The 11605-nt window shown below is 37.5% G+C and overlaps 1 protein-coding gene across 6 annotated transcripts in view; it reads right to left on the reverse strand.

Moving 5' to 3' along the window:
* Nucleotides 1–11605, reverse strand: part of LOC144978066 (rho GTPase-activating protein 190-like) — a 96006-nt gene that overhangs the window by 45445 nt on the left and 38956 nt on the right. For all 6 annotated transcript variants that reach the window (XM_078923587.1, XM_078923583.1, XM_078923582.1 and 3 more), the window contains exons 10-16: nt 10908–11031; nt 9294–9639; nt 7865–8020; nt 6925–7182; nt 4438–4619; nt 3379–3580; nt 721–1082 (exon numbers count right to left, since the gene is read on the reverse strand). In XM_078923587.1, the coding sequence (XP_078779713.1) occupies nt 721–1082; nt 3379–3580; nt 4438–4619; nt 6925–7182; nt 7865–8020; nt 9294–9639; nt 10908–11031 (1630 nt within the window). The remainder of the gene's footprint in view (nt 1–720; nt 1083–3378; nt 3581–4437; nt 4620–6924; nt 7183–7864; nt 8021–9293; nt 9640–10907; nt 11032–11605) is intronic.

Genomic DNA, 11605 nt, shown 5'->3' on the forward strand with positions numbered 1-11605 from the left:
AGGGTGGAGAAAAAAAAGAAAGGGTCATAAGATCAGTCTCTCTCTCTCTCTCTCTCTCTCTCTCTCTCTCTCTCTCTCTCTCTCTCTCTCTCTATCTCTCTCTATCTCTCCCCCTCCCTCCTCTCTCTCTCTCTCTCTCTCTCTCTCTCTCTCTCTCTCTCTCTCTCTCTCTCTCTCTCTCTCTCTCTCTCTCTCTCTCTCTCTCTCTCTCTCTCTCTCTCTCTCTCTATCTATCTATCTATCTATCTCTCTTTCACTCTCTCTCCCCTAATTATTTTTTTTTTAATTTTTCTTCTTTTTTTCTGCTTTTCTTTGTTTTTCATTTTGAAAGGAGGAAAGGGAGAGCGTATTTCTTAGTAAATTACAAGTCGATAACTACAAATGTCTGTTTAAATGGATGATATTATTTATAACTCATGGGATATGACCTAATGACTTCCATTTGATTCATACAGTATGGTAATGAGTGGCTGTCACGTCTCACTAGTGACCAAAAAACAAATGTTATAAACAAAAAAAAATATGCTATTAATAGGATAATAAATAATTAATGAACAATATTTACTATTTTAAAAGATTCGTGGGGGTGGGGGGGGGGGGGGGGGGGGGGGGGGGGGAGAGGAGGATTGTTGGAGATTTGTGAATTAAAATAGATGATAATGATTGTTATAATATTTTATAGTGTGTTATAGAGAGATGATAGAATATTTGTACACCTACCAGCATATTCATTCTTATGGGCCTTGACCATACTGGGTTTGACCACTCTGTCTCCGTTAGGTATGATGACCTCGCTGTACAGTCCTTCCTCTTCTTCTTCTTCTTCTCCGTCTCCCTCGTTACCTCCACCGCCCAGACCTTTGCCTCGGTGGCGATGGGAATGGTGGGGTGAGTGATGTTGATGATGATGATGATGGTGTTGGTGGTGGTCGGGGTGGGGGTGTTGGTTGTGGTGGGGGTGGTGATGGAGGTGTGGAGGTGGTGGAGGAGAGGCACTGGACCCCCTCTCTCTTTCGTGGTCGCTGTCCGAATAGTGTGTGTGGAAGAGATTGGGCTGGTCGTAGACAGGGTCAGAGTCCGTACTGTAATGGATGGTTGGAAAGACAAAAGATTGGAAATAGAGAAAAGTGAGTGGAACGGGCACTTATGTTGATAACAACAAGAGATGAAGTGAGTAGGAAAGTGCCAGAAGACAATAGAGAATAAAAACTTTTCACAGCGGTGATGGGGGTTTGAACCCGTGACCTTACTGATACAACAACCCTGCCTGGCCGGGGAGAGCGTGACTCCACCATGTGAGCTATCCACGATCCTAGATCCTAGATCGTGGATAGCTCACATGGTAGAGTCTAGGATCGTGGATAGCTCACACGGTAGGATCTAGGATCGTGGATAGCTCATACAGTAGAGTCACGCTCTCCCTGGCCAGGCGGGGTTGTCGTACCAGTAAGGTCATGGGTTCGAACCCCCATCACCGCCACGAAAAATTTTTATTCTCTATTGTCTTCTGGCACTTTCCTACTCACTTCATCTCTTGTTGGAAATAGACAAGTTTTTAAAGTTTGAAATAGGATTTTACAACTTTCAAATTCAAACATGTGTAGGTTCAACTGATAGAGCACTCAATCACTACCACCTTTGCTGAAAACATTCAAAGAAAAAAAAAAAAAAATTTCAGCATTTATAAGGCGCAATATCCACTAAACGTGCTCAAAGCACTTTACAAGGGGGTCTCAAGCCAACAGCAATGCTTAACATGTAGAACAGACGCGATGCCTGGTTAGACGATATTATAATTTTTTTTTTCTGACAGAGACAATGTTGTTAGCAGCCAGGTACTTGATTTACACCCAAGTACGGTGAGAGAATGTGAGTAAATAGCTTTTTAAAAGGACTCAACTATTTGTCGCTCAGAGCAGGATTCGACCCTAAACCTTTCAGTCCGAAGGCCAGTGTCAAACCACAAGACCACATTAGAGTCCTTGAAAGAGTTAGCAACCACCAACTTTGTTTCACATTCCAAAACCAACAATCACAGACATGCCAACCAACCTCTACCATTTGAAAAGATTTATCATATTTTTCCCAATATTTCTGCTCATTTTCTCTTATTCCTTCCAAAAAAAATCATATTTTCAACACGCAAAACCATCTAATTTTTAAAATTTAACATTCATTGATTTATGGAGTCTTATCAAGCTAGTAGAGAATAGGAAAATCCTTTAATTCCTATGCCAATCATCTGTCTGGCTACTCAGATGCTCATCTTGGTGGACACGATATTAAGTGACCTTCAATTATTCCACTTTTATCGTAGAAGTTAGACGTCTTTTGTAGTTGTTCCAGGTGACTATGAAGTGTGTTACTGATGCTTGGACATATTCTAATCAACATTCCCATATCATCATATTTTGGACCTCAAAGCGTTTTGAAATATGAGAAATCATACTGGTTGTCATGCCAGCAATAATCAAATAAAACACCCTCCTTACCACCTACAGCAAAATCATCACATTTGTTACACGACACAATATACATTCGTTCTTATTCAGATTTTGTACATCACAAACTTTGAACAACGATCTTTGTTTAATCAATAAGAACATAAAAGTTGTTTTGTAGAGAGCTTGTTTGCGTTTTTAAAAAATAAATTTTTCTGCTGGGTAAGCCAAGCCTGCCATTTTGAGAAAATACTGAGAATTGCCAACCACATAACCGAAAACCCCATTGAGAGATACGCCACAAACAATTCGAACTGCTTCAAAATCCCACAGACAAGAACACAAAACTACAAAAATTCTTTCTTCAATAGAACTATCTCGGAGTGGAATGGGCTATGAACTGGTCATCATGGCACCACACCTCAATGATTTCAAGGCCCGACTGGCATGGGCCCGCACCCAATGAGGACGCTGCTGAAATACAACCAGACAATTGGTTTCTTCAGCGCCAACCATACAGATACAGATGCTGGGTAAGGAAAGAGTTAAGGGATGCATGCAAGATTGCCAATTTGGCAGATTTTCTGCCAAATGTCCTTTTTTTGGCAGAATTTGAAGTCGTTTGACAGAGAAAAAACAGTTTGGCTGTTTGGCAGATATTTGGCAGGTTTTATTTTCCGATATTAGTTATATCATACCCCACGTTTTCCGTGGCAATTTTTATGTATTAGTGATTTTTTAAAACTTGGGAAATGAAAAAAAAAAAAAATGACATACGCCTTGTGAATTTTTTGTTTAACAAAACTGATGAGTTTTCAAAGGGGGTTCTATAAATAGTACGGTTTGGCAGATTTTTGTGGTATTTGGCAAATTTTTAAAATCCAGTTGGCAGAATGCCTGAAAATAATCTGGCAACCCTGGATGCATGTGGTCGTACCTATTGGATGTACTGGACTTGTTGGTGTGATGATATGTCGTGTACGTCTTAGGGAGAGGAGCAGGAGGCCTACTGCCGTAGTAGGCCTTTTCCTCGTACGTCGGCATGCCGAGGGGAGCATCCTCGATGGTGTCCTGGTAAAGCATCTCCGATTCCTCTCGAAGGTCCCAGACTGTTCTGAAGAATGGCAGGAAGACGGCAGCTGGATGTGGAAAGACAATAACAAAAATTTTAAAATGTTTAACGTTGATAAAACAGCTCAGTACACAAACAACAACGGTTGCATGGATTAAATAAAATATAGCAAATTATTAAATTTATATTCATTTCACTGAAACAAACTCTGTCTTCATAGTTCTTATCGTTGTTCAAAGATTGCTTTAGATCTCTATTAAAATTGAGAAAATATGTTATTTTCTTATATACCAAAAAAAGAAACAGTGAAATAATCAAATTTGGTATAAGAAACAGAACAGATTCCAGAAAAGCCTGCATCTTCAGAGGATAAATTTTTTTTAAAATCCTCTTCACCCCCCCCCCCCCCCCCCCCCCCCCCCCCCCCCCCCCCCCCCCCTCTCTCACCCCCTCGCCCCCCCCCCCCCCCCTCCTCTTTTTTAATATTATAAATCAGCACTATAAAATTGATGTTGTGACCTTGAAAACAGTTTGCAGCTATGAGAAGTAATAATACATTTTTTCAATAATGTTTTCTCACAAATTTCAACAAACCAAACCCATTCCCTCTCCCAAAACCTCTATCATCAACAGTTTTTATTCCTATAAATGGCAAGACTTAACAAGGCTCCAACGTTTTAAAAAAAAAAAAATTTTAAAGATTAATCAAAAAAAAAACAAAAAAAAGATAAACAAAAACAAAACAAATAAACAACATAAAATGAAGGAAATAAAGAATGAAAAAGAAAAATGGCAAAGAAATAAAATAAAATCAATGAGTCAAAGGGAAATCCATTCCCGCTTTGAATGAGTTAAATATCATTTGGATTTACAAATAAATATTTCATGATAATTCTGTGTCAAATGCAAAAAGGCAAAATTTACTCTGTTGTGTAAAGTTGGCAGTGGTTGTCAGGAAATTGGCCCCCATCTTGTCGGCCAATTGGTTGCCTTCTTGTATTAAAATCTGGCACAACTCGGAACTGAAGAAGGAGGACGGGGTGCCGCATGAGTCAGACACGGCCAGTATCAGTTTGGGTACCTTCAATAAGGTTTCGCTGTATGCCCTGCAAGAAATAAAATATATAGTTTAAAAGTCATCCTTTACTCCAGCCCTCTCATTGGAAAACCCTATCATTTCTTAGTAAATATGTCATCGTTGATTATTCTAACCCTCACATTGGAAAACCCTATCATTTCTTAGTAAATATGTCATCGTTGATTATTCTAGCCCTCTCATTGGAAAACCCTATCATTTCTTAGTAAATATGTCATCGTTGATTATTCTAGCCCTCTCATTGGAAAACCCTATCATTTCTTAGTAAATATGTCATCGTTGATTATTCTAGCCCTCACATTGGAAAACCTTGAACACGTTGAATAAAAATTTTATTCAAAGATTGCAGAATATTTGCGCACATTTTATTAGTGTGAAATAAGGTTTAAAAGACAGCTGATTGATAATTAAAAATAATCTTTTGGTGTGCATGAATACAAATCCATCGTTTATATTTTTCTGTCAAATTGTCGTTCAAGCAGAAAGAGAAAGATACAAATTATGGTGAATAGAAGTACTAACACCTTACCATTTGGTTACAAAATATATAATATTCTTACTTGGAGAGGAGGAATAAATGTATTCTTTCTTTTCTTTGTATTTATTAAACTCATTATATTTTCACTGTGCAATAACACGACATACTCGCAAGCTCGTTGTGTTCTTGCGCATGATAAAAATAACTCGTTTAATAAATACAAAGAGATGAAAGAATTGTATATTATCACATGTGTTATTCTATTTTTTTTTTCTTCTCATGACCGGGTCTAACGGATTGATATAGATTTGAAAAACTGGACAAATATGTGAATTATCACCTGGACTGAAAGCCTACAAATATTCTGTGATACCAAGCAGAATTACTTCCTAACCTAAAAATATCATTTAAATCAGTTTTGAAAAGTTTTAAAAAATATATAACCACTGAGATTAATTTCTTTTATCCCTAATAAGCAAACATTTACTTTATTCTAATGAGCATAATGATGTTAAATAGTGACCTAATGGTATCAAAAGAGCTATGAAATATCAAAAATCTAAAAATCAAAACAAAACATAAACAGTTACAATCAAAATGGAGCTGCCAAATAAGATAATTCTAAAAAAAATAATCAAGATTTTGATTTTTAAAATCAGAATTTTTCCTTCCGTAGCCAAAAGCACAAAAACGTATTACTATGACCGGGTTTAATCTAAATAATATATAACATCATTATGAACTAGCAAGTCTTTATACTGATGTCCAATGGAAATATGCCATAAACATGACTGACAGACTAACTATCAATAAGTAATATCACCTTTATAAATATCACTACAGAAAAAAAAAAAATTTGTGGAAAAACAAGATTATAACAGCCAGATACTCATCTACACCTGGACACAGTGATAAAAGTGAGTAAAGAACTTTTTTCCAAGAACTCAACCATGCGCTGCTTGAAACTTAAAGGCAAGTGTCATACATACCACCAGACCACATAGCCGCACAAGATGTTTATGATGGTGCGGCTATGTGGTCTTGTGGTATGACACTCGCTTTCAGATAAAAAGGTCTTGGGTTCGAGCCTCGCGCTCGGCGCATAGTTGAGTCCTTGGAAAAGGCTCTTTACTCAAATTCTCTCACCATACTCAGGTGTAAAATGAGTACCTGGCCGTTAACAGCGTTGTCTTTGTCCGAAAAATTATAATATCGCCTAACAGGCGTCATGTCCCATCCTTCACGTTAAATGTTGCTGTTGGCCAGGGTCCCCTTGTAAAGCGCTTAGAGCACATTTAGTGGATATTGCGCTTTATAAAGTTCAAAAAAAAATTATTTTTTTTTAAATATCACCTTTATAAATATCACTACAGAAAAAGAAAACTTTGTGATAAAACAAGATTTTAACGGCCAAATTTAATACTCATGCGCCGCTTGGAACTTGAACCCATGACCTTGCAATCCAAAGGCAAGTGTCATACATACCACCAGACCACAAAGCCGCACAAGATGTTTATGATGGTGCAGCTATATGACACTCGCTTTCAGTTCGGAAGGTCCTGGGTTCGAGCCTCGCTCGGCGCATAGTTGAGTCCTTGGAGAAGGCTCTTTACTCACATTCTCTCACCGTACTCAGGTGTAAAATGAGAACCTGGTCATTAACAGCGTTGTCTCTGTCCCAAAAAATTGTAATAACACCTGACAGGCGTCATCTCTCGTCCTACATGTTATGTGTTGCTGTTAGCCAGGGACCCCTTGTAAAGCGCTTTGAGCGCGTACGTTTAGTGGATATTGCGCTATATAAAAGCTCAATTTTTAAATTTTTTTTACAACATACCTCAGTGTGGCAAGGGAAGCTTTCCGTTTGGTGGAGTAGACCAGAATATGTCCGTGGAAGGTGCCCTCGTGCAACCTGTTGCCACCGTGGTATGAGGAGACCTCGATCTCCACCTTCTGCTTGGAAGACTCCAGGATCAGGTCCAAGGTGATGCAGTACGGGGTGTCCGCCAGGACTCGACACATCTCATGGTTGAGGAGTGGCCCAAGAGGGAGCTCCAAGGGGAACGGGTCACCACACATCAGGCACATCGACAATCTGGAACAACAAACAAAACATTAAAAATCATACGCCAATGACAACAATGACAACAGCAATGACGGTGGCAGCAGATACCACAAAAACTACAGCTAAAACAACAATTTAAAAATGTTAATAAATAAATTTAATAATAATAATAATAATAGTAGTAGTAGTAGTAGTAGTAGTAGTAGTAGTAGTAGTAGTAGCAGTAGCAGTAGCAGTAGCAGTAGTAGTAGTAGTAGTAGTAGTAGTAGTAGTAGTAGTAGTAGTCGTAGTAGTAGTAGTAGTAGTAGTAGTAGTAGTCGTAGTAATAATAATAATAATAATAATAATAATAATAATAATAATCTTGAGAGCATGTGACCCTAAAACAAGAAAAGATTCCGGGTGTTTTACAGGGCATTTAAATTTTGAAATAGCTGTTTATCCTTTAATAAAAGATGTTTGTGGGAATATTTTGCACAGATGAAATAATATTTCAGCTTTAAGAATACTTTCGTTGACAAAGGCAAAGGTGTTTGTAACACAAGTAAGCATGTGGTGTATTCCAAGTTTTGATGTTATTGAAAAAAATATACGGATAGGAATACAAATGAAATGTGATTTAGAGTTAGACTGAGGCCAGAGTTTTTGCAGTCAGTGTCAGCCATCCGGTCACTAACCATGCTCAACATTGCTTCAGCCACCAACCTCTTACCTAATATCTGGTTCAAACTGATCCGACAAGTACCATCCGTTGAGACCCGGGTTACAGGCGTGGATCACTGTCTCCAGGGCCTTGTGGATTTGGCTGTGAGAAAACAGAAGACTTTCTTCCAGGCTATCTGGACACGAGATGAATTCTCCGTGGAGTCTGGAGTTGGAAATAAACCAATGATTATAAATAATAATAGTAGTAATTAATTTTTAAAATATGCGCATTTATTATATCAAACATTTCTCGGATCTGCCAACCTTTCCAGATTGACCCAAATACTAGCAGAGCTGCCAACCCCATCTGATGAGAATGTCAACAATGGGACCTCAAAATGGGGGAGATTTCATAAAAACGGGTACAATCCTGAAATCGACGGAAATTAACATTTGGTTGTTTGGGTCGGCTACACAGGCATGCACAATGGCTTTATCATTTAAATTACATTTCTTCTGAAGGTATTCAACGCCTGATTTGAAATTTGACACAACAGATTTGTAGAATTTGTCTTGTTGCTCTACATCTAGGTCTTTCTCCACAAATTTTCTACATTTGTAGCCCACATCAATGTCAGAATTTGGAAGCAAGTTTGACTTCTTGGAAGCATCAATTGTTAAGAGGTCAGTATTCTCTTTATTACCTGGGGTTTCAGAAATCGTGATAACAGACATCATAATACTCATTAGAAAACTGAAGTGACTCCGTAGACTGAAAATGGGTACAATCTTGGGGGAAATGCGTACAAGTGTACAATCGCTGAAAATGCGTACAATTCCGCATTTTTTGCGGTAGGTTGGCAGCTCTGTACGAGTACCACATGCAGAGTGTCAATAAAAGCGCTCTCTGAAGACTGTATAGTGACTCCCCTTAGTGACTCCCCTATAATGTTTGAAGGATGTAGAATCATGAAGAACACAACGATGGTTTAGATGATGAAAGATTTAATTCGTGATTATAGAGATGGCCAATGATATTTTAGCCAGTCAACAATTACCATCAAGAAGAAAGTAAACATCCGACAAGGGATGTAATTCAAATAATATAAAGACGTAACTCTTGTAATACTAATACGTTAGTTGAAAACATTACCCCCCCCCCCAAAAAAAAAGTAGGCACGTCTGCATACAAATAGAAAAGATCAATACATTAATGTGAAATATTAACTCACTCAATCCTAGTGATTTTTGCTATTTTTCAATATTGGAAAAAAGGTATTAAAAATGAGCATGTACTTAGGAAGTTTTATTCAACTACCATTAATTAACATGTAAAAACTAAAAACATTGGCTTTGATACTACGCGTATAATTTGTCTCATAAAAATGTAATAGACATGGGGTAAAAGTAACCCGTGTAAACTACGGATATTGTCGGTGTTAGGGTTGAGTGAGTTAAAAAACGAAGGCACCATTTACTTATTTGGCAGTACATACCTGGCAGCTATAGCTTTTCCCTTCTCCCTCAGCATCTCCCTAGAATTAGTGGATGACGACGGCTGTGATGATGACAATGTAGACGGCTGTGGTGGTGGCTGTGGTAAATGACTAGACGGGTGTTGTTGGCCGTGATGGCCATATGGCGGTGAGGACGTGGACGAACACGAGGATGTGGATGAAGTGGACGTGGTGGACGATGATGGCGGCGACGCCTGGATGATTACGATGGGCATCCCCATCAGAGTATTCTCCCCTTCGCTGACCACGTCATTGGTCAGAGAACGTTCTAGACTCTCCTTAATGTAATCCAGAGTCTCTTCTGAGTTGTAAACACAAAGACAACCTGAAACAAAAATATTGTGAAAAGTTTGATAGTCATAAAACTATGGATGTCATCGAATTACAAGAACAATTTACCCTTCATTTATTCCCAGGCAAATCATCCAGTATCTATAATGAATATAAAGTCTTTTCATTCAATATTTTTTTTTTTTTTGTTTGTTGCTTTAGGTCTCTTCCAACACAATTGAGGTTATATGAGAGACCGCTGAAACAAAAAAACAAGCAATCTAACAAAAATAGTACAAATGTAAATCAAAATCATAACCTAAAGATATCAGAAGCTAAATTATAAATAACCAAGAACAAACAGGCAGAAGATTTACCGAAAAAAAATATCCCCTGTCAAAAATACAATCACAAACCAAAGAAGCAGGATAGGCTAGTAAAGAGAAGAAGAAACGACATCACTATCGGATCGTACACCCATGCGAACATCATAGGTATACAATTCAAGGGTGATGCTCCCATCCAACCACCCTCTTTTCATTCATTATCAATTTAAAAAAAAAAAATTATAAACATTCACTATAAAAAAAAAACAAAAAAAAACAAACAAACAAACATAAAATATACATGTCTAACAAAAGACAAATAATGTTAAAAACTTGTGTGAACATCCATTTATTTTTTATTTTTTAAGACCCTTAAATAGCTGGACTGAATTTTATTCAAACCAAATTTCACTTATCACATATTCAGTTATAAAAGAATCTTATCATTTCACTTAGACAGCAGAAACAGGGTTACAAGGTAAGGCTTCATTCAAGTCAGATTAATATCTCTGTTACTGTTCTATAGATGATACCAACCAAAAAGCTCCCTGAATATAAATTCGAGCAAACTACTACAACAGCAGACCTGCCAACTTAAAATGTAAAAATTCGTAATTTTTAGGATATAAAAATTGTAGTTGCTATAGTTAACTTAAAAAATCAACAATTTTCTCTCACAATAACATTTCAAAATCCTTTAAACCAAGTTCTGAAAAGGGAGACAAAATTTTGTCATTCTACGAATTTTTCATAATATTAGGCAGATCCGCTACAGTAGGAGTTTTATAACCAAAAATACCAATATATATATAAACACTCTGACAACTCATAATTCAGCAAAGAAAAATCAACTGACTGGTATGACCCGTTGATGAAAATGGTACAATATATTATACTTTATTATATTATACAATGTAAGGTTAAATTAATCTAAGCCTTTCAGGAGTTAATGAGCGAATTCAAAGTTATACTCAAAGAAAAAAAAAAAACAACTCACCATGTGGTTTAAAATTGGCAGTGGATAAAGCATTCTGTTCCCGGCTGACATCCCCGTCGATGGGACGATAGTCGAGACTGTACAAATTGCCATCTAGCTGATACTCATCATCAACACACAAATTCTACAGAAATAGAGAAAAGAAAGAGATGAGGGGAGGGAAGGGGGAGAAGGGGTGTTGTTGGCCGTGATGGCCACATGGTGGTGAGGACGTGGACGAACACGAGGATCTGGATGAAGTGGACGTGGTGGACGATGATGGCGGTGATCAAACTTTAAAATAAATTCAACTCTCTTATATTTTATTGATAGAAAATATCTATTTTTTGAAAATCATTTTATCATGGACAAGAACAATTATTCCCATGAAATTTTTCTTTATGGTCTATTCCAAAGGAAGATTGGAATAACCCAGGTGTTAGCCACAAAGTGACTTGCTCAAGGTCACACAATGCAGCAGGTAGTCAAACTCAGTACCGTTCAGGTACGAAAGTAAAGACCATATCGCTGAGCCACGCTGTGCCATTAGATAGATGCATATCTATTCATTCATTTGATAGCCTTCAGTTTGCGATTCATCATTTCATGAGTCCTATTCATTCCATCGTGGAGACAGAACTAGTCAAATAATAGAATGTTTATATTTACAACTGAATGAGGAAACTTTTAAGGTGAAGAAAAGAAAAAAAAACATATAA

This window comes from Berghia stephanieae, chromosome 8 (genome assembly GCF_034508935.2).
Source record: "Berghia stephanieae isolate SIO BIC M18660-M18661 chromosome 8, UCSD_Bste_1.3, whole genome shotgun sequence".
In the NCBI taxonomy this organism is placed as follows: domain Eukaryota; kingdom Metazoa; phylum Mollusca; class Gastropoda; order Nudibranchia; family Aeolidiidae; genus Berghia; species Berghia stephanieae.